The sequence below is a fragment of the Anoplopoma fimbria genome, chromosome 2 (assembly GCF_027596085.1).
Source record: "Anoplopoma fimbria isolate UVic2021 breed Golden Eagle Sablefish chromosome 2, Afim_UVic_2022, whole genome shotgun sequence".
Classification (NCBI taxonomy): Eukaryota; Metazoa; Chordata; class Actinopteri; order Perciformes; family Anoplopomatidae; genus Anoplopoma; species Anoplopoma fimbria.
In genome coordinates this window covers 27,192,722-27,216,664 of record NC_072450.1, presented here as the reverse complement: position 1 = coordinate 27,216,664, position 23,943 = coordinate 27,192,722, and the positions used below count along the sequence as shown (strand labels likewise).

Below are 23,943 nucleotides of genomic sequence, written 5' to 3'. Positions count from 1 at the left end.
TCTGCTGCAGAGAACTGAATTATATTTTGGGTGGCCAGTTATGGCGGCATTCTGTAGGACCTCTCGTTGGTTGCGGTGACTCACACTCTCTCAAAACACCTTTTTATTGGCTGTTTAATACAACCATTACCTGCTCGCTGACTTCTGCATTTGTGCCCACACTGGAGGGTAACAGTTTGTGTTGTCTTTGGCTAACAGCTAATGGAATGGACGGTTTGTTTGGCTAACAGCTAACATAACTACCAACTACTACTATCACTTCGACCTGATTGCCTGCATACATGGCCGCTAGTTATTCGTAGTAGTTTGTAGCACTTATTATATTCGTATTAGTCTGTTGCAATTATTGTTTTCGTAGTAATCTGCCTCTGCACTATACTTTTGCTCTGGTTTATGCTTTAAGATGCTTGTTTAAGAAAGGAGATGCACTTATGACTTCTGGTGACTAGTAGTTCTCTTGAATACCTATGTTGAATACACTTCCTGTAAGTCGCTTTGGATAAAAGCGTCTGCTAAATGACTGTAATGTAATGTAATGTAGTTGTTGAGTTAAGAGTGTTTACGGCGCCTTATTCCAATAAGTAAGGTATGTGGAATTGCAATACTAAATTGCACTTCCAGATACCTTTAAAGCAAATTCTTAAATTAATAGTTTTATCCTAATGAGCAACTGAAGGCACAGACGTCCTTGAGGACGGAATAAAGTAATCACTTGAGGCACCTTCACTGGCCATTTTAGTTTAGGATAATAGGGGTTTTCAAAGTCACTATGGCCGAATTCTTTTCAGCCTATATTTGCAAATTGGCACCATTAAAATTATGCTGAAACAGCCATTAGCAGCTCCTGTTTGCATTTTACTGAAATGGATGTACAGAAAGCTATCACTGGATGACTTTGATATTGAAAAGACATAAAAACATGGTGGTTCTCAAGCAAATTCAGAAGTCTCTCTTTTTTTCTATGATATCCAAGCATCTATTCTGGAGGGACATAGAAAATGTAAGTCAGCCTGAATTTGAACACAAGTGTATCATGTCTCTTTGTTCATATTTTACTAAGTTATGCCTTCAAAGGAGTTCAATTTTACAGTGTTAGGAACCTTAAAGTGCTGCAGTAATGAGTCCTAAAACCTCATCCATCACCGCCTGGTACGCTGCAGCCACTGCCAAAGACAAGGGAACATTGCAGCGCATCATTCGCTTGTCTGAGAAGGTGATTGGCTGCAATCTGCCGTCCCTCCACCACTTGCATGCCTCCATCACCCTGATGAGGGGGAAGAAAGATTGGGCCGACCCCTCTCACACTGGACACAACCTGTATAAGTCACTTCCCTCTGCAGGACCCACAGAAACAGCTTCTTCCAAATTGCAGTTGGGGTCATCAACGAGGCCCTGTAACCCGGAATCTCACATCTCCAAGATAATAATTTACAAATCCTTGCAGAATACACTAACATTTAAAATAACATAAAATAAATATTTTAACATACTTATTTATATATATAATTTTTTTCATTTTCTAGTTTCGTATTTTTATTTTTAATGATGTCTTTACACTATTTTACTGTGTTAATTAGAATGCACTATTCCCCAAATCAAATTCCTTGTATGTGCAGGCATACTTGGCAATAAACCGATTCTCATTCTCAAACCCAGAAATGAGTCAGCACTTTTGCCCTTCTCATTCCCTTATCTGGAAATCAATGATTTTTTCTTGAGTGGGTTTTTGGTTAGATTCCTGAAATAAGGTACGTGGTTAACACAAGCTTAAGAGATTTTAACGCTTTGTTCTAGAATATAAAATACCTCAGTAAATACCCCAGTCTTGAGTTCTCAAGCTTTTACTTAAAATTTAAAAGGCGGTTGCTAACAAGCGACCAAATGAGACTACGAAACGATACCAAGCGAAACGCAAGTCCGTCTTTAGCCGGAATGGTGGCAAAGTTGTGCAACCGTGGTGTAGTTTTTTTACAGCCAGACGTTAGCTTTTTACCTCTGGCGATACACGCTTCAAAGTTTGAAAACTTCTGCGTTACAGTATTGATTTTTTTCAGCAGACTAGTACAGCGCCTGTTGAAAATGTACTGTTCGGAACGGGTCGATTGCTTGGCCTCCGGTGTTTCCACTTGCCGTCTCTCTAGAAGTATTTGTCCAAAATATTTAACACATGACAGTAGCATCGCTTCCTTAGCGGCTTACAGCATGCGGTGTAACAGTTGATACTGTAGCAAGTGACTTAGAGCAACTGAACAGTGGAAAATATCCTGACAACAATTAGGGTCTAAAATGCAATTAAGACAATATTTAACCTAAGCATGAACATTACCGGGATTACAATGGCAACTTCATCAACTTCCTGCCAGTCTCTGAGAAGTCACCTAGTCGCCTATTAGAAAAACGTACATTTTAGAGAAACGTTAAGAAGAACTTAAAAGTTACAGGCAACGAGGCACCGCTGGTTTGAAAAGTGTTCTCCAGACAAAAGAAAAGATCACTCTGACACATACATTATGAATACATACAGTAGGGAGGGAAAAAAAGACACATTGACTTCTTTATATGTACAGTTGACATTTATAGAGCTAATATAAAACCACTGTGGTACAGATCATTTATAAAAACTACACGGTAACAACGACAACATAAATAGTTCAGAGTCCTGATCAGTAAAAATATCTTGGTCCCCTTCGAGCGTCAGAGATGAGGCCGAGGCAGAGAGTGACTGCTGATGGTGGTAGAAGATAAATGAATGTTTTATTGCTTTCACAACTGAATGTGTCCTCTGCTAGACGGGAGCTATTTCACAGGTGAGAAATTTAGCCAAGTCAAGTTTTGTACAAATAAATTAGCTCTTCGGTCCAAAAGCCGTGTTATCCAACACTCCCCCTACTGTTGAATATGTGGGCCATTTTAAAGGAGCCGCGAGTATTAAGCCTACGGGAATTTCATTCCCGTAGGTTTCGGTGAGTGTTTCATTATCCCATTATGTCTGAAGCTGCTTTGGAGGAGTCTCTACCTCGACCGAATACAGTCCTGGGGGAATAACAGGATAATAATACTTGGGATTTATGGGATTTTTTTCCCCAGTAAAAATGAAAACATGGACAATACCTAAGATATTTGAGGGAATATTCGCCATATTCATATGGATGTCCAATCTGTGTTGATAGTAATTGTAGTCCATTGAAGCAAAAAATTCCTAAGTGCTATATTGGCCAAGAAATCGGACTTCTTCTGCTTGCCTAGCCACGTGGACAGTGCCTACATGTTCCAAGATGCATTGTGCACAAGCTTCTGACACCTGGAGGCATCATGCAACAAATATCCTCCTGCACTTATATTCTGGCAAGCCATTTTCGCTGTTGGAAATGTAGCTAGTTTGCAATACAAGTAAAGAGAGGGACGTTTTCTTTCTTTTTTTTAAGCTACATATAGAGTACGACCCTCGGCTACCCAAAGGTGGAGGCTAGAAAATCACTGCTGAATTAGCAGTTAGTAGTTCTTCCTTGAATCTAACTACGTCTCCGTCAGGTAAAATGACAACGATGGATGAAGGGCGAACAACAGATTCTGCAGCTGAGAACTCATCTTTCTGTGCCAATATAGTACTGAGGAATTGATTGCTTCAATAGACTGCATTTACCATCAACACTTATTGAACATCCACATAAAAAGGTGGGGAATTTTTATTTTTAAACCTTGAATGAATCAAGGAACCATATTGAGCTTTGAATAGGGAAAAATCTAGGTTTGTAACTGTCAGTTTGCGAGTTCTTAGCCTGGTTGCTAATGGGTAATACCAATAAGGTAACACAGTAGATTAGTAGCAGTTTGAAATGCTAATATAACCAAGCCTTTAGTTGTGCATATCCACACAGGTGCATATCCCTCTTCACAGAAATACTCATTCATTGCATTCCGCAATCTCTTCATTTCAAAAGGATATTGTACATTCTCTGCTACATTTGTTTATTGTCGAGGTGCAGTTCCTGTTGTGATGGGAACACACTACATCATCATCATTCTTCTTTCGGCTGTTTCAGTGCTAACTACTCCACCAACGTGATGCTCACTAGTTCATTAAGAGGAGAATACTGGTGCGACACAGTTACAGGCATTTCACTCCATCCTCCATCTAGTTTACATTTCCCTCAAACACTGCAGGAGGTAAATCCCTTTCCCTGATGTTTAAAACCATCACTGTGAGCCGCAGACAGATTAATACTGAGAGTTACAATACTTTTCAGCACTCGCCCTGCAAAAAATGTTCCTCAACATTACGTGCTGCTTAGTGTGTACTGCCACTAGGGCTGTACCAAGAAGTTTGAAGCTTCATTGATAACGTTTACATTTGAATTTCAAATCAATTCAATCAGCTTTTTTTTTTTTTTTTTTTTTTTTTGCATGTCTTTACAGTTTAAACCTGATATTTCAGCACAGATGCAGATAAGATATGTGTAGTAGTGATCTGATGGTTGACCCGCGGGTCGTGGGTATGCTTACTAGAAATATCACAGGTTCGGGTGGGCGGTCAAAATGTGACAAAACAGCATTCCAAGTAAGAAAAAAAAACATACATAAACACTGCGTGCAACAGTCCACCTTCCACCTTCACTTCCCCTCTCTCTGTCACCCTCTATTTCAACAACAAACATACAACAAGCGCCGCATCACTTAGTCCTGACTATGATGCTGCTATTATGCATTAAGTAGCATAATTCAGTTTGCGGTTTGGGTGGTTAACTAACGCATATTTTTGCGGGTTGGGTAGATCGGCTTTCATAACGGGTCGGGTTGAAGTGGGTACGAAAAAAAACTTCACCCTTGTAGGAATGTTTCTGACTCTTCACATCGTGTTTTTATCAAACGAAATATTCTTCCACAATCCATATTTGTTGGAGTTTAGTCTTTCAAAAATACAGCGGTCAGAAAACGGTTTGCTCTCCCACTTGCCGCACATAGAGGGGGACCCACTGCAAACACATATATTAAAGGGGTGTCAGCTGTCTAACAGCACCATAAATTACATTTATATAACCAATATAACGAAGAATAATCATTTCTTTCCCCCTTTTTATAAGGGTGATGATGTCATCCAATAAGATGACAGATGGTAGCCTCAAATGAAATAGAATAAATGACATTCGGTTTAGCCCTAACCTCAAGTAAATTTGGCTGGTGCTGGCCTTATTATGTGTTAGTCATTTAAAATTTGTTATTTTTTATGTGTGCGAAATGATAAGCAAGCATATGACTTTGTCTTTAAAGAGAATAATACGCAAATATAGCCTCCGTGTAGTTTTCGTTTCTCAAATTTGAAAGGTGCGGTAAAAGGGCCGGTCCAGGTTTTCTCTCAGTTTCATAGAGACTGATTGGGGACTGATTCTTTCCCACTTAATGAGACCAAAAGTGTTGTAGTGTGTTCCCAACATTGGATGTGAACTCTACACACATGGGATTTGAATCTTTGATGTTAGGGAGAAATTCTTAAAACAACATTCAACTGACATTCCCTTGTGAGGAAACAATACTTTCAAGCTCATAAAATACATTTTCTTCCCAGCTGACAGCTGGGAGGAAAATAGTAATACTGGTGATGTAGATGTGGGGTCGAGGCTTGTTTGAATACAGTAGCACAGTTTAGATGGGACAGGTGTAATACAGGTGTAATGCTTGTGATGATACGAGGTAAGAATGGGTGTCGGCCTCTGCTAGAGTGGTTTGGTGGAAGTTGAAGATCCTTTCATTCAGCATTACGTTGTCCGGACGTCCTGTTACTGTCTGTCACACGCCTGCTGGGCTTGATCCTGTTGCTGTGTGTCTTTAAATGTAAGTATGTCCAAACATTTCTGTGTCTTAGTGTAGATGAGAATGTGTTTGTGTTCTACGTAAGGATCAGGTGTGTTTTTATCACATTGCTTCTGGGTGGTAACTTTGTCACATCACTTCTTACACGTTTAAACTCCACATAAACAATTGTGTGGTTTCTCTCAGTTTCTTTCTTTAACAAAGCTTGCTTTGTTATTAATGATAATTGCCAACAATCAATTGCCTAACAATTCAATCCAACACAGACACGTGGACGCACAGAGATAAAAGTGGTATTGACCTTCTGATCCGACGCTGGGTAAATTACTCCCATAATGTTGGAGCGGTCCTTTAAGATCTAGAAAGCTGGTTGAGAAGAAGGCAGCTGCTTTGTGTTGCAAAATGTTACTATTTCTGGAGTTACAAAGTTTTTCCCCCAGGAGCAACAGTATTCAACTTACTAATGTGACTGCTGATGTCTGTGTAGAAGTATATCCTGTATCACTATATGTGTGTGTGTGTGTGTGTGTGTGTGTGTGTGTGTGTGTGTGTGTGTGTGTGTGTGTGTGTGTGTGTGTGTGCGTGTGCGTGTCATGCTATCTGGAGCTGCAGTTCCTCCTCCTCCTCATCCATGTCGCTGGTCTGAACGTCCGGGTTTTCGGCACTGAACCGAGCCGATCTCATCTTCCCAAACAGACCGGGACTCTGCTGCTGCCGCCGCAGTCTGAGAGAGAGAGAGAGAGAGAGAGAGAGAGAGAGAGAGAGAGAGAGAGAGAGAGAGAGCAGGGTGTTAAAATAGCATTACGATGCTGTAGAATATGACAGTGTTGCGTATCATTATTATATTAAACACACTCTGCCCTCTGTGTGTGTGGGTGAATGCATTTCTATATGTTTAAATGTAGCTAAAGCAACATAGCTGTAGTTCTAACAGCTTCACGATGTCAAAGATGAGTAAAAAGTGACAAATATCAAGGAGCCAATGAAGTGAAGCAGATCGGCTGTGTCTGATACACCACTGTCCTGTTTCCCCAGTGTAGATGCACTTTAACTCCCTAGAAGAGCAGAAACTTCATCACATCCGTCCTCCGGTCCAAACATCCCCATCAACTGTACTTCCAGCTGCCACAGCCCCGATCTCACACTGACAGTTGCAGAAAAAACAGCTGTAGTCAGGGCCGGACTGGGAAAATGAAAAATGAAGAAACCTTACGTCAACCTAGGCCAATCTCTACACAATCACAACAGATCATGTGCAGGACTTTAAGCGTATTTTGTTACGTTTCTTGTTTACACCAGTGACAGATCTTTAACTTTTACTGCACGCAGAAACTGCCTCAGAAAACGTCCCAAAAATAGCTGAAAACAGCCAAAAGTCGTTTTCCAGAGATAATTGCATCTCTATAATTAAAGCTCAATATACAAATATTCCTTTATCACTTTGTTGTGAGTTTTTTTTTGTCCACCGATATATCCTCAGAGCTCTGACTGGCGTGTGATGATCATCATGAAGCTGTGGTAACTCTGAGTAACAGACTGGAGTTGTTCTTTGAAGATGTTTGTGAAGATTTCTGTTACTGATGGATAAACACTGATAACATTGTGAAGAGCCTTTGTGCTTTTTGTCATCTGTCATTATCATCAAAACAAACTGGTGAGTGTGTCCCAGTGATTTCTGACAGTGCTTGTGCTCAGGAAAAAAAAAGCATTCACTTGTAAAACTCGAATTCCATTCCAGTCACTGTTTCATTCACCCATGCACACAACGTCGTCACTTTACGCAAGGCCGCCTATGTGGGCTGCCTCTAATGGCCTTTATACATCAGATGCGTGATGAATTAACAACATGAAAATGTGAAACAACAAATATGTTCATACTGGCAATGATGCAAAGTCGTTTTTTTCAGTTCTTTGTCAAGGTTGAAAGGACTGATAAAGTTGGCCTTCTTGGTGCGGACTATTGAGCCTTTGTGTTCTTGTTTTTTTAAACATGTCCGTCCCACACAACGTGATTGGTTAACGCTGTTATTCGCGATGTGAAGGCTCAGAAAAATCAACCTTGTTCCCAAAACAATTTCTATGCTTTTTCTATGTGTAATATTCACTTTTGGTTTGAACGCACTCAGTTTTGCATATTGACGTGCAAATTTATCGTATGAAAAAATAAAGTGTAAAAGTCTTGTTAGCAACTCTGTGAGGCTGCATATAGGCACAGTGGTGCTTTGAGCTAAATGCTAAGGTGGGCATAAACTTAAGTCTTTTACCTGATGATACCGCCAGATTAAAAGTCATTAGGAGTCCGCCTCTGGGGAACATGAATAGTTTGTAACCTTCAAATATTTGCATTGCCATCCCTAGAGCCCCACTGCTAGCATGGCTAAAACCAACATCTTATAAATATACAAAAAATATACCAAAAAGTACCTAAAATAACAGAGTTATGGCAGGCTTTCCACTATAAAAGCTCCTGTGCTGAATACTGTAACTCATTAATGAGGTAAACTGATTGGGACAACAGTCATAGGAGGGGTACTATGAACTGGTACAGGGGTGCAAAGATCAATACTGAATCTAGTTCATAATTTGAGGTCATCGTCATATAAATACATGGAGAATACACTTTACCAACTGACTAAAGCTAAAGTGACTGACATCTTTCATATCTCTGGGTTTTTGTTTGTGCTGAGGACAAATGGAAACACCAGGGAATATGTGATCTTCCTGCCAGAGTTGATTTCAATGAGCCACAAAATGAAAAAAAGATTTCATTTCACCCTGAGCTGTGTGCACTTCCAATTGATTTAAAAAAGGCAATGACTATTGATTTTTTCCAAGATGCAAGCGAAGTCTATTATGAAACCGACCCTGAAGATAGAATTGGCCACGCTTGATTCTTCCCAGCGTCAATTTTTTTTGTCTTGCTGCCCTCGTTTTCCCGCGAACACACAAATCGTCAGGATGGTTTGAGGCGAGGCAGTCAATTTAAATCCTCTTATGCATTTCAGTTGGTGTCTTCCCTGAGCCAAGACTGTTTGAACACTTGAAACAAGCTCCAAGAAATAGAGTGTAAACAGAGAGATGAAGAGAAATCTTAATGGTGTTAGGTATTCTGGCTGTCGGTTGCTGCCTCAGAGGAAAGCTTTAATCACTGGTCGGGGGACCGCTCCCCCCGGTACCCACATGAGAATAATAAAAAAAAAAAAAAACATGAAGCAAAATTGCCCTCCAGTGTGCCCTTTCAGAGGACAAACGTGATGAAGTCCCCTCTAGGGCTCGGGTTGCCAAACTACGGCCCGCGGGCCAACTCTGGCCTGCTGCCTGTTTCTGTATAGCCTGTGGTGAATTTACAAAAATAAGCTGGAACTTGGCTTGAACATATTTCTGATAAATTGCGCTTTATGTCAATTGAACATACTAGTTGAAACACTAGGTAAATGGACCGTACTTGCATAGCGCTTTTCTGGTATTCCGACCCTTCAAAGCGCTCTTACACTACATATCATCATTCACCCATTCACACCCATTCATACACTGATGACAGGGGCTACCATGCAAAGTGCCACCTGCCAATCAGGATCCTAGCTGACATTCATACACCCCAGGAACAGCCTGCAGGAGCAATTTGGGGTTAAGTGTCTTGCCCAAGGACACCTCGTCCGATCCTCTGATTGTAGGACGACCCTGCTCTATCTCTGAGCCACAGTCGCCTCTTAGGTGTAGACCAGTGAGATTATCTCTGCCTTGACCTCTCGGCACAGAAACCAATATTTTACAATGTCTGCCTGTTCTGTTTGTTGCGTTTTACAGATTTATATTTTACGTTTGCATCGCATTCTTTTAAGGGGGCCCTGAGGCCATGTACAAAAAACAAATACAGGGATTTGGAAATGTCTGCCTGTTTTAGCTTTACAAATTCCCACATAACATCATGTTATTATAAGTGTGAACTGAGGCCGTGCTCTGTGTTAGAGTTTTTAAGCACTGAAACCATTTGAATTGAATTCAAAAAGTGGGTGACACTACATCAGTGAAACAATAAGAAACCATGGACAGGAGACTGAATAAACACCAGAAACAGACACTATCAGCTGTCTCCATCACAGTGGTCAAAGGCCATCGCCCAGGAGACAGTGGACAGGTGGAGGAAGATCAAGTTCTACACTAAGGTCGCGTGGTTACAACTAGGCCATCTCCATGACAACTCAGTAAACCATACCCACATGACTAGCTCGGATCGCCCACTTTCCTTTGGTTCATCTCTTCATTCATTATTTCTTTCTGCTTCCTCCAACCCTGATATTTCCCACCCCCACAGCACCTTTTGATCTTCTCACCTGCTTTCCCTCCAAATCTCCTCCCTCATTTTTTGGTCCTCAGTGTCTCCCTCTCTCTATCTCTGTGTCAACTGTTGTCAGTCAGCAGGCCTGGGCAGAACAACTGGTAGATAAACCATCATTTGGCCCACAACAACAGCCCAGCCACTAAAAGCTTTTCTATTGAGCCTACAAACACTTAGCGAAGCGACAGACATGAATGACTATCACTCTATAGAAAAAGATTGGAGGAAGAAAGAGATAGAGATGCCCGCCATCCATTTGTTTCTAGCTGTGTTGTGGTCACTCTGTCAATAAGCAATGAGGAGGATCGATGGCTTTCTGAAAAAAAAACACCTGCAAGAGCGACAGTGTGGCCTAGATGCACCAGATCAAGTTCCACCGATGGAAACTTGAGCAACCGCTGATTGAAACGCAGTGTATGTGTGTGTGTGTGTGTGTGTGTGTGTGTGTGTGTGTGTGTGTGTGTGTGTGTGTGTGTGTGTGTGTGTGTGTGAGGACTTTGTGGTCAAACAGTTTTAGTACTGAGCGGTGTTGGTGACCCCCCCAGGGGACAGCAGTTTCGCCGGGAAAAAAAATCAAGTTTGCGCCAAATGTTCTGCGTCGAGTTCAAGTTGTGTGAACTCGACGTTTGGCCACATTGACCAACAGCCAACTGTCTTCACAGTTTAGATCTTTTCACCTAGACAATTTCAGCAGGTAGGTGCATAATGCACAACCCCCTGTTGGCCGATCCCTCACTGGCTTCCCAATTTCGAACTGATGAAAACTGTCATGAGTTTTCAAGGAACTAAAAGGTTCCTTTATCCCATTGTTGTCCCTGTTTCCATAGCAATCTAAAGACGAGACTTATGAGGGAGGTTGATGGTCTCAGAGGTAAACACACTCTGCAGCCTGCAGTTAATGTGCACGCCTGTTTCATGGAAAATGAAATAAAAAATGGTCTCACTGCAAAAACATTTTACAAAAAAGGGCCTGGCAGCTACAAATAGGTAGTCAGCTACACACACACAAATCAACATGGTGTTGAAGCATCGGTGCTCGTTTTGTTGACCAATCAGAGACAATCATTCCTGCAAACCCCGCCACGAAGGTTCCTGTACTTTCAGAATGTACTACCCCTGACTAGAGCCTAATTGGGAGGCAAATGTCCCTGGAACTTAATAAGGATCCTGGTCCCTACAGTCCCTCACAACGCTCCTTGTCCCTGGGGAAAGATCCTGCAACTGAAAAGGGGCTTAGGATACACACACACACACACACACACACACACACACACACACACACACACACACACACACACACACACACACACACACACACACACACACACACACACACACACACACACACACACACACACACAGTATTTGCTGTCACAGACACGTACACTTCCTGTGTATGGTAACATGTGTCAGTGGCACAGGGTGAAAAACACGCTGACAGGACAAGGTGACGTAGTCAGCGCACAGCCATCCATCAACATGAAGCAAACACACACACACACACACACACACACACACACACACACACACACACACACACACACACACACACACACACACACACACACACACACACACACACTCTTCGAACAGTCTCTTAAGCTACACCCCTCTACAAGAACACACACAGATTTGTGTCAGTTCCTGAAGCCGTTACCATGCCGACACGCCTGTCACTCCTCCACGGAGCGAAGCAGCGCAACAGAGCTCTCTGTTACTAGGGTAACCCGTGGCTGGGAGCTCTGCGATTGGCTGTCGGGGGGCCGGTAGCGACGACGTGGAGAAAATGGAGAGAATGCAGAAGGAGAGGCAGAGAGCAAAGAGGCTGAGGACTGTGCAAAGCTGATAGAGTGTGAGAGCTAAACTGAACACACACACACACATGGATCTGAAGAAGCTAATCTCTGAATAGTAAGAGAAGTGAGTGCTTAGGCTCACAGTGAGTCTGGCAGCTACAAGTAGGCATCACATCACATCACACACACACGCACGCACGCACGCACACACACACACACACACACACACACACACACACACACACACACACACACACACACACACACACACACACACACACACACACACACACACACACACACCTGAACATGATGTGTTTTGAGTAAGTGCCTTCATGGTTGTCTAGGCAAGTTTAGAAGTGTGAGTGCTGTTGCCAAACACGCCACCACTCATGCTTAGAGAACAAAAATTCCATTTAGGCATAAGCCTTTTCTCAGATATTCCAATGTCTTTTGTGGATTTTGATAATAACATACTCGTGCAGAATATTCAATGGCGCTGGAAACCTAGAGCCAAGAAAATATTTTGTTTTTTTACGGTTTTAAAAGGAAAAATACAAAAAAAGTTACTTAACCTAACTCAATGAAGCCAGTTGAATCTAAAGGTAGCAGCAGAAACACTAGCGAGCAAGTCTTACCTTGTTAACAAGTCAGCCAGTCCTGCTGAACTAGTTACTAACTTATCGAGACAACAAGTATGCATTTTAATACCAGGTGTAAATAAAGACCCATGGGTCTCATACCATCATCCAGATAATGCTTTCAGATACACAATCCATGATGTAATAGCAACTGTAATATTGCCTGCTGCTCAGCAGTTTGTGAAAGATATTCTTAATGCACAACACATTACATTACATGCGCATGGATCAGACCTGCTAAACGTACAGCAAATATTCCACTTGGCAGATAACACTTACAGTTTTTAAGTGAGTTGATGTCTCTGGCACTTACCAGAAGCAATATGGCTTCCATTAGAGGTGGGAGTGATGACGCTGCTTGTCAGATATTGTTTTTCTCATTTCATCATTAGAAAAATCACTCAACCGGCTGAGCCAGGCATCGTGTTTGTACCGTGTTTACCTCAGCCTCTGTTACAACCAAGTGGTGCCAATTGACGGTGTCAAGTAGGGGCTTAATGCAGGAAGTGACATCAGATGTGTTACTCTGCTTTAAAGTAACACCATGTTATGCACAAATTGATCAAAGCCTCACGTGAAGAACAATGTCTAAAGAGATACTTGGAACGTTCACCTGAAATCTGCTCTGCACTTACTGTGTGTGTGTGTGTGTGTGTGTGTGTGTGTGTGTGTGTGTGTGTGTGTGTGTGTGTGTGTGTGTGTGTGTGTGTGTGTGTGTGTGTGTGTGTGCGTGCATGCGTGTGTGTGTATGTGTGTGTCTTACCTTGACTGTAAGTGTTCCAATTGTACCTGCAGGTTCTCAGTCTGCTCCACCTGCTCATCCAGAGACCTCTGCAGCTTCCTGGTCTGGTTATGGGACTCATCCAACTGGACACACAAAAACACACACACACACACACACACACACACACACACACACACACACACACACACACACACACACACACACACACACACACACACACACACACATAGTAACACACTTATTTGTAATGTTCAATCTCATAAGTCTCCTAACTAAACTAATGATTGAGGTTGACGGCTTCTGGGTTGTCTGAAGGGCCTGGTATTTGTTTATTATGTCTGCAATCTCTGAGGAAGTAGAATCACGTTACATATGAAACCATAAGAAATACATGTTTGTGATGACTGAAGTTGAATATGTAGTATGCTAGCTGGCTAAGCTTGGTCTGCCAGCTGGTTGCCCCATCCCAATACAGCTAGCATAAACACAGATGATCCAAAGGGCTACTTTTTGGTTCCTTCCTCTCAGAAAAAAACACAGTCAGAAGCAGGGGCCCTGATGGTCTCTTTTGAACTATGAATCCATGTACGGCTGTGGTCCTACCTCATCCTCTGCCTGTCCCAACTCCTTCTTGAGCTCCTCCACCCTCAGTCGCAGCTTCTTGACCTCGGCCTCGTGGCTGTCCACCCGCCGGTTGGCGTGGGCGAGCTCCACCATCTTCTCCTGGTACTGCTTCTTCAGCTTAGCGTGAACATGGCGAAGGTCGGCGAGCTCCTGGGGACGAAGCAGACAGCCGGAGAAGACATGTTTAAAGACTAGAGTTGATTCTGCTCAACCAGCTCTTCTGTCTCATTTGCTACTGAAAAATATATTAATCGGTTCATTTTTAAGGAAAAGTACCAAATATTTACTGATCTGACGCTCTGACTTTTATTTCACTGGGAGTTATATTCAAGACAACTACAGGATCAAAGAAAAAAAAAGTTTGAACGTTTGACATTGTCGTAGACATCTCCCCTTTTTTTTCTCCAAAAGGACAAAACGATTAGATTTTCTCAGAAAAGCAAATAGCTGTTGCAATGACCACTTGAGCAGAATCTATTAATAGAATAAAAAAAACGACATCTTTTAATTCAGTCATTGTTTTTCTATCCAATGAAATTAAAAGGTACCTCCCACCAAACTTCCCAAACAGCTTCTTCAACTATAATTGCGTCTGCTGCCAACCAACAACATCTGTACAGATGGGACACTGACTTTCTGATGGCAATAAACACAAAATAGTCTGGTGGACAAATTTGTGCAGTAGAGTACTTCACGTAGAAATGAGGCTGATGAAAGATCCATTTTGGCAAAGCCAGATTCTCTTCATTACAACAAAGGTGTGTTGTTGTAATGGACAGAGAGTGGCGCTAGGAACGGCTCTGTATCTCCTGCCAAGTAAACCTCCACTAGTAACAGCATCCAAGAGGTACTGACGAGAGCCACACGGGTCTAATGACCAAACGTTTGGTCATGTTCCACACCGCCTTTATTTTTTCCATCTATCTATCAGGCTCATCGTGGTTGTTGTTGGGTTTGAGCCAACAAAAAATAAGCTCCTCCCCACAGGTTTCTAGTTTTTAGGATGAGCTGGGGAAAGTCTGCCCTTGCGGAGCTAATGGCCTCATCAATAATGCAGCGTTGTCACTCACTGCACTTCCATGTACTTTGATGGCGTTGATTTGGCCTCCCTCTCAGCTGTCTAAAGCATTAACGGCCCCCCAGACGGAGACGCTTCCAAGAAAGCTTTCCGCGTTCGTGCAACAATACGATGGGAGAGAAATGAGATATCTACAGGAACAATAAAACCACAAGCCGGGATCAAGGAGTGGGAAGTGCCCCTTCACTTATTTATCGATATCTGTATTTGAGCCACCCTTTATCTTTATTATCTTTTAAATATTTGATGCTTTAGCTATCAACACAGAATTAGGTTTCACTTCTTGAGTTTTTTTTTTTTTTTTTTTTTTTTTTTGCATTAGATTAAAGGATTAATTGGCTCTCTCTGTGTTCAAATAATAAGAAATTCCTTAAGAGGGACATAGACTCCCTCCCCCTCCCTCTCATTGAATATTCGGCTGATAATCAAGGCCGAATGCCTGAATGCCACACAAATACTGTAACCCCAGAGCCAGATCAAACAAAGAGAGCGTCGGGGTGATGCAGAGGGGAATAATTAAAGGAGGGGGAGGGGGTGGTCTTGAGACAGGGATGAAGGGATGAGGAGACAAACCAGGAGAAGTAGGGGGGAGGTAGTAATTGGAAGGTTGGTATTTTATAGGATAATAAAAGGTAAGCATAAGAACAAAGACGAGAGACAGAGTGCAGCCTGCACACGAGAAAAAAAAAGACCCAAAAGGAAGGAGATTTCATGACATGCTTTGGCAAACTGAGGAAAGATGAGCTATGGATGAAAGGATAAGTCAGGCATTACTCTATATTATTTATTACTGTAAAAACATCCAATGTTTATCTGTTTCTCTCTACTTTCTGACTTCCTAAAAAAGGCTCAGTTATTTCCCAGAACAGCTGGTCACTGTAGTTTTTTATCCAATGTTACTCATCAGGAGGGTGTAGTGCTTATGTCGGGGACTATTTTCAGCGGTGGAGTAATATACATTTGGTGCTTTCACAGGTATTTAGAATATCACCCACTTTTTCTTTTAAAAGGAATAGTTCATCATTTTAGGGAATACACCTATTTATTCCTGCATCACTTCTCCCGGTACTGAAATAACCATCAGCTGATTGGTTTACTTATTGGTTGACTGAAATGAAATCACTTTTGATAATCTATGTGTCATCTATCAAGTAGAAAAGGCAACCATTCACCGGGTCCACGATATTAGTCTGTGCCCGCCAAAATTGAAATAAAATCATTAAATCAAAAGAATATTTACCTTTTCCATTTGTGTTTTCATCATTATGCAACAAAAAAAATTGAAATTCACCTTGTAAAATCCAATGAAAATGTTGAAAAAGTATATTTCACATTCATTTAAAAAAAAATAAAAAAAAAATCCACAATAATTAGTTGGATTACAAAAACATCATCCATTTTTGTGCAAACAAATTGAAAAAGGAAATTTCAGTCAGATGATGGCTGCTTTTTTAAATTGTAGACTAAAAATCCAGACGGATAAATGAATAATGAAAATAATTGTTACTGTCCAATTGTCAGTGTGCTCAAAATTAAAACAATAAATAACACATGAATTAAATATACAATGGAGTAAATAGAGTTAAACATATAGCTCTCTTAATATGATTAGTAGTGTTCACAATGTGGCAATACAAGGGTAAAAATAGGGTGAGTCATGGGGAAGATCTCGGTTTGTCCCAAACTAACGATGTTAGTACGTACAGTACTGTAGAAAAATTTGTATGTCAGCGTTTTCTGAATTTTGGGATCGACTTGGTAACAAAGCATTGGTTGTTGTGACATCCCTAGTTTCAACAAAAACATTTTTTTTCCATTATCTTTAATGGAAAAAATATTTCCTTCTCTTCATCCCAAAATATCCACTTCCAGCATGACTTATTGCCAGTTAGCCAAAAAAAAAACATTTCTTACAATAACATAAATTATCATACAAATATCTGAACATTTTTTTTCCCATAACACCAACAAAAAAAATGTGGTGGACGGACGACAGGACAGACACACAGTCCTGGCTGCCTTCCCAGGCCTGTGATCCGTCGGACAAAAGGCCCGGTGAAATGAAAGGAAGCAGGTTTCTACTTTAGGGCCAGGAACCTCTATATTCCCCCCCCCGGTTTCATCATTTCAAGACGATGTTATGAATGTCTGAGAGGGAAGGGGAGGAAGGGGGGGAGGGGTTGACGGATGATTGGGAGGAGGGTGAGAGGCTGGGCGTCCCTGACTCTATTAAACATGAGGGATTACTGAATGATCTATGAGCCTGAAGACGTGTCTCCATCCCTCTGTACATATACATGTATGTGTGCAGACGCTCGTTCATCCAAGTGCACGTGTTTATACTCTATTATGGGTTTATGTATTTGTGCCAAATCTGTGTCTGTATGCTCACACACAAAAGCACAATTATGTGTGTGTTACTGTTACTGTGTGTGTGTGTGTGTGTGTGTGTGTGTGTGTGTGTGTGTGTGTGTGTGTGTGTGTGTGTGTGTGTGTGTGTGTGTGTGTGTGTGTGTGTGTTACGGCACGCTGCCTGTTAAATGTTTCTCCTTGACTGGAGAGACCCTGAAGTCTGCTGCTACATCTGTTCCACTAAAACAAAGACACACAAATAAAACCAGAGGCTTATGCCCAGAAAATATAAATATACACATTCATCACCTTGACAAAAAAAAACGTTTTTTTGATGTGATAAAAAAAACAAAAAAAACTGAATCAGATGTTGAAATAACTGATGTGCATAACTACAGCTCATTAAGAACACTTGTGCATATTCCTGCATACACACACAGAATCTGCCTTCCCCCTCTTACATATTGAATTTAGCTTTTATTTAAACAGTGAAGTCTATCCTCCTTGCACACACACACACACACACACACACACACACACACACACACACACACACACACACACACACACACACACACACACACACACACACACACACACACACACACACACACGGCAAATAACAGAATTGGTTTTATAATCAGGGCTGGCCCAGAGCGATACAGTCGGAACAGTTCAGCCCAATAAAAAACGAGGAAGAAAATGAAAGGAGAAAAAAATATTAGAGGTTAGTCTGATAAAAGTATCATGAATAAATATGTGTCTGTTTGGTAAACTAATGGGTGTTTATGTGTGAATATGTACATGTCATGTCGGATCATTTGTAAACACAATGTTTGAGTCAGCATGTCGTTCCTATGACAACCACCGTTAATCTGCATGTAACATCTTTTACTTCAATCTGTAACTTGCAGCCTAAGAACATTTTTATGCAACGTAAAAATGTCATTCATTAACAAAAAGGTTTACTGAAAAAAAAAGGACAAAAATGGAACCCGGGAATTTTAATGAAACTAGATTAAACTGAATAAAAAGAACAACAAACAGCCTCACAACAAGCTGCAAACTCCTCTCTCCACTTATCACAGCGAGTGGGATTTCACCCTCTCAGCCTCACCTCACCAGAAGCTACCACCTCACCACTTCATTGCACACCATTGAGCAAATCAGATATTACAGAATGTCATTAACTGCAGAACTGTCTCACCTGTCACGCTCCTCCCTGCTAACAGGACATAATGAGGCAAACCTGTTGCTCTACTAAACCATTTGACAGAAATTATTGATTAATCAGACTGGACCATGCTGGACGGTCTCCTTCTCACAGTGGTGGAATACAGGGAGCCCTGACTGGGTTCCTCATTTAATGAATATAACAATTAAATTAGACACACATAATGACCGTTCTCCCCAAAAAATGAAGATGCCTGAAACTAAAGATTTTTGAGTCTTTGCAGAAAGGTGAAAAAGTACAAAGGACAACAGAATGGCTGATATGTAGGCTATGATTACAGGTGCATCACTAGGCAATAGGGCTGCTCCATTATGGCAAAAATCATAATCACCATTATTTAACATGATGACTGTCTTTGGAGACATCGTGCATTTAGAAAGAAAGTTTTGTAAATTTGACTTTTTTTCAGTCTGATGAAAAGGCTGCATCTATGGAGAATGTTGTGCTTTAATAAACTTTTACAACAACTAGTTACTACAACAACACAAGAACATTATTGAGGAACAAAACAATATATTGTTTTCATTATCGTTCACTTCCTACTTCCGTTTGTTCGGACGCAATGTTAAAATCTGAAAGAGGTCTTCTTCAACTGTGACATTACGGGAGTAAGAAATAAAACTTAATGAATGAGTGCATGTGAGTTTGATGTGAGCTCCACTGAGAGGCAATAGTTGTTTGTTCCATTCTGCAGTGATGTTGATGGTTTTCAGTGTAGAGAGTCTTGGGACCCACAGGTGGTTATTGCAGTGGTCCCCAATCAAAATGTGTGTGTATTGACAAATCGTAGTGGTAAACTGGTGTTTGATGTTTCACCGTTATAAATATGGTTATATTCGTGTATGTTGAAAATGTATCCGAAAACTTTATTTACAAAAAAATCACAAAAATCTGTGAAATTAAAATAAAGTCGGAAATTATGTGAATCATTTATCACAAACATGAAACTTGACCAAGACGGAGACGATAATTTGCATGCGTTAAGAAAATGTCATCAGCCAATGAAAATAGGATTTGAACGCGACTCGAGGCTGCAGCAAGGTATCTTTTGTGTATTTCTATGATTTCAGCACAGATATGTTCTTCACAATGCAGCATTATCAGGGAAAAAGATAGAGTGAATCGATGGTGTGTTTACTTCATCCTTTCAGATTAAAATGGACATATACCTAGCACCATCACAGATTCGGTCATGTTCCTCTGTCTCACTGAGTTGGGCCATCCTGGTTCCTTCTGCCTCTATCAGCCCGTCTACCTTCTTTTTTTGTTTCTTTGTTCTTTATTTATCTTTTCCCTCTCTTCATCTGCCATTACATTACATTACATTACATTACAGTCATTTAGCAGACGCTTTTATCCAAAGCGACTTACAGGAAGTGTATTCAACATAGGTATTCAAGAGAACTACTAGTCACCAGAAGTCATAAGTGCATCTCCTTTCTTAAACAAGCATCTTAAAGCATAAACCAGAGCAAAAGTATAGTGCAGAGGCAAATTACTACGAAAACAATAATTGCAACAGACTAATACGAATATAATAAGTGCTACAAACTACTACGAATAGGATAAGTGCAGTAAACGAATACGAATTCAATAAGTGCAGCGAACATTCTCTCTCATTCTCTCCTCTTTCTCTCTCTCTTTCTCGGTGCGTTTCTGCTCAAACTTATTGTTTGGAATACTTATTCTCTTTCTCCATTTGAAAGGTTAGAGTAGAGTGTGTAAGTGTGCTTGCTTAGCTAACTGCAGCATTAAATCAACCCGGAGAGCTTCATAAATAACTCTGGTAATGGAGGCCATTACGTTGACCAACACTTACACACATATCTGCCTGTGCACGGCCGAGTCACCCAGCCCGCCGCTGATAGCACCGTAACAGAAGAATAGAGCTGCCAACAAGAGGCTCCAACGCCCAGAAAAACAGGACAAGTTGACCTCGGGTCAGGGAGACACTCAGCGCTGGATAAAAACAACTCCACATCCACCGTCAGTTTGAAATGATCATGAGGTACACCTGCAAACTGCATGGCCTTCTTTTCAATCAGCGGAAACTGCTCGATACCTCAGAAGATTGAACATCGCCTTCCTGACCGTCTTCATCCTGCCAGAGAGGTGCATTATGGGTAAACAACCCCACCCTGTGGCCATAGGTACCACAACAAGACATCTGCTTATATTTTGATTTAATCTCCACATATTTTTTTATTCCACGATAAATATAAAGTAAGAATAATCTAAAAGAAAATCCCCCCAAAAATGTCTTTCTTAGCTGTTGTTCCGGTTCATTTCTCTGACTTATATGAAGCACAGCCTTATCATTGCTTTTGTGTATCAAAGGTGCCACACAAATAAACTTGCCTTGCCTTTGCATGACTAACAGTCAGCGACTTGTATAAGATTCTGTGAAATATAATATTAAATATGTTAACAGGCTTAATGACAGACTCACTAATTTACGCCCAAAGGCCTAACCTATGGACGTTTTCCATCTGTATTTTTTTACAGAAATATTTTCAGAACACAACAGAACAGACATTTGTGGATGGTCAAAATATTTGTGGATCATCGTACACGAATTACAAAAATCATAGTCCATTAAAAGTACTATCCGACATGTGACTCCATCAATTGAATCACGTGTGATGTCAGAAGATTTGTTCATAGTTATCACCTGCTGTGTTCGCGAAAAAGGTGGAGGTGGAAAAAGATTAGTGATGAAACGATTTGTTGGTTCATTCCTGAGATGATTGTCCAAGTGCCAGCTTAAACGTTTATGAAATGTTGCTTTGAGAAGCTCCTTTGGCTGGCAGGCTGAAGTCACGCCTGTAGCTAGTAATTAAAATAAATGGAATGTTTGCTCTTTTTATTCTCAAGGATAATGCACATTGATCAACATCACTTAAAGTGTGTTAACCAAAAGGCATATTTTTTAACTGTTTACAGCTATTGGAACCGCTGTTTGGTCAATTACAAGACAGGGATTAGATATGACGTTTATAAACTGATCTCACAACCACTACAACTAAAAGAAAAACTGTCAAAAGGTCAGTTCAATTTTGTGGAGAGTCAGTGTCCTGTATCTGTGTCACAGGGTTTTACCACTGCCTACTCTATCCTATTCTTTTGTGATCTATTAACTCCAATGGGAAAAGTCAATGTCAACAAAGGTTATGACTGATTCTTTGCCTCCAAAGTCACCAAAGGAAATATTGCTCCCATTTTTCACAAGTCACAAATCTTCTGAACATTCTGACACTGAAATGGCAAAGACAGAAATACTACTTTGTAGGAGACCTTTCTCCGTCTCAGCAACACACTCTTAATCATTCCATCTGTGTTTAATATAAAATCAAATCTTAGGTGAAATAGGTTTGACTAAAATGACCCCCTATTACTGTGCACGTGTTTATACTCTATTATGGGTTTATGTATTTGTGCCAAATCTGTGTCTGTATGCTCACACACAAAAGCACAATTATGTGTGTGTTACTGTTACTGTGTGTGTGTGTGTGTGTGTGTGTGTGTGTGTGTGTGTGTGTGTGTGTGTGTGTGTGTGTGTGTGTGTGTGTGTGTGTGTGTGTGTGTGTGTGTGTGCATGTCAGTGCGCCACGATGTGACAGTGAACATCAATCTGTGATGCCCAAAAGCCCTGGCTGGGGTTGAAGATGATTCTACTATCAATCAACCTGTGTATATGCGTGTGTGTGTGTGTGTGTGTGTGTGTGTGTGTGTGTGTGTGTGTGTGTGTGTGTGTGTGTGTGTGTGTGTGTGTGTGTGTGTGTGTGGGTGTTTGTGTGTGTGTCCAGTGTCTTAATCGCTTGCCCTGTTTCTCCTTCTCTGACCGGATCAATACCATGGTTTCAACACTGAACACAAACAATCAATCTCTCTCTTTCTCTTTCCTCAAGAAAAACACACACACACACACACACACACACACACACACACACACACACACACACACACACACACACACACACACACACACACACACACACAAACACACGAACACACAAACACAAATACTGCTGACAGGGTTTCAAGCAAGGCAAGGTCAGGGAACAATCTCCTCGCATGTAGAGAGATCTCATCAGTGTGTATGTTTTGGTGTAGGTTTATAACAACTCTACTGTTATCATGTTAGCTGAACAAAAAGACGGCCAAAACTATGAAAATAAGACCCGAGTTGTTGCTTTAACAGCTGAATATTTTAAAGACCTAACAAGCACTGGGACATCTATAAAAAGAATGATGTCCATCCCACCTTGTTCCTCTCAAACAGCTCGGTCTGGATGGCCTTGAGGTCGGTGTCGAGCGCGGAGGCGGCCTGCCGGCGCTTCTTGGTCAGCTGCTCTTCCAGATCTTCGGCCTGAGCTCTCAGCTTCTTGTTGTCCCTCTCCAGGGCCAGTTTCTCCGTCTCCAAGCGCTCCCTTCGCCCCCACTCTGCGGCATTCTCCACCTGCAGCCTCTCCATCTGACGGGGAGACACAAGATTTATTCAAGAGAGATTCCGCAGGTTTGAGTTTGACCTCCGTGCTGCCGTTAACTACTCCTCCCTCCCACGCCAGGTTCTCTGCCCTCAGGTCTCCTCACCTCAGCTCGCAGCTCAGCTAGTTTCTTGTCCATACTGGTTCTGGCTCCCAGTTCGTCCTCCAGGTCTTCAGATATGCGGCCGAGTTCGTCCTGGTGCATTTCCTTCAGCAGGTTTAGCTAGATGGTGTAAATAAGTGAGGGGAGACAGAATGCCATAGGGTTGGGTTTTTAGTTTGCTATTTATTTTTTGAAGGTTAACTTCGTCATTTTCAACACTTTTCCCCGAGTGACCAATGGGTCCATTTTTGAAACTGGTCCAGTTTTGAAGGAGAATGTTAACGCTTAAGGCCACTCCTCACTGTCAATCTGCGCCCAGTAAAAGTGCTTGTTTTTTTCCACTGACAGGCTCAGACTGTTATGAGAAGTGTCTGAAAACATTATGGGAAGAACCCTACAGAGAAATCAAACATTTGTTTTTTCCAGTCTGTTTGTCACTGTGTCCTATGACTTGTTTCTGGAGGACAACGGTGGAAACGTGAGTGAGAGTTGGAGATAGGAGTGCTGATGTTGTCAGAGTTTGATGGGTTGGAGTACGGAAAGCGTAGTTTAGCGTTATCTTAAATATTTTCGGTGTCCTGGCTGAATATTTAGCCAATTTCAAACAATGTGGACATGACGCTAGATTTCGGAACTGGACTTCTCAGAGCGAGACCCAAGCATTATGTAAAGAAAGGGTTTTATTTCTCTGTAGGGTTCTTTCCATTATGTTTACACACACTTATTAGAACATTCT

General features: G+C 41.4%; 1 protein-coding gene across 1 annotated transcript in view; it reads right to left on the bottom strand.

Moving 5' to 3' along the window:
• Nucleotides 1-2,572: 2,572 nt before the first annotated feature.
• ccdc102a (coiled-coil domain containing 102A) overlaps nt 2,573-23,943 on the bottom strand; it is a 64,649-nt gene continuing 43,278 nt past the window's right edge. The window contains exons 6-10 of the mRNA XM_054609790.1: nt 23,211-23,327; nt 22,882-23,091; nt 13,933-14,103; nt 13,348-13,451; nt 2,573-6,532 (exon numbers count right to left, since the gene is read on the bottom strand). Of these exons, the coding sequence (XP_054465765.1) occupies nt 6,400-6,532; nt 13,348-13,451; nt 13,933-14,103; nt 22,882-23,091; nt 23,211-23,327 (735 nt within the window). The 3' untranslated portion in view covers nt 2,573-6,399. The remainder of the gene's footprint in view (nt 6,533-13,347; nt 13,452-13,932; nt 14,104-22,881; nt 23,092-23,210; nt 23,328-23,943) is intronic.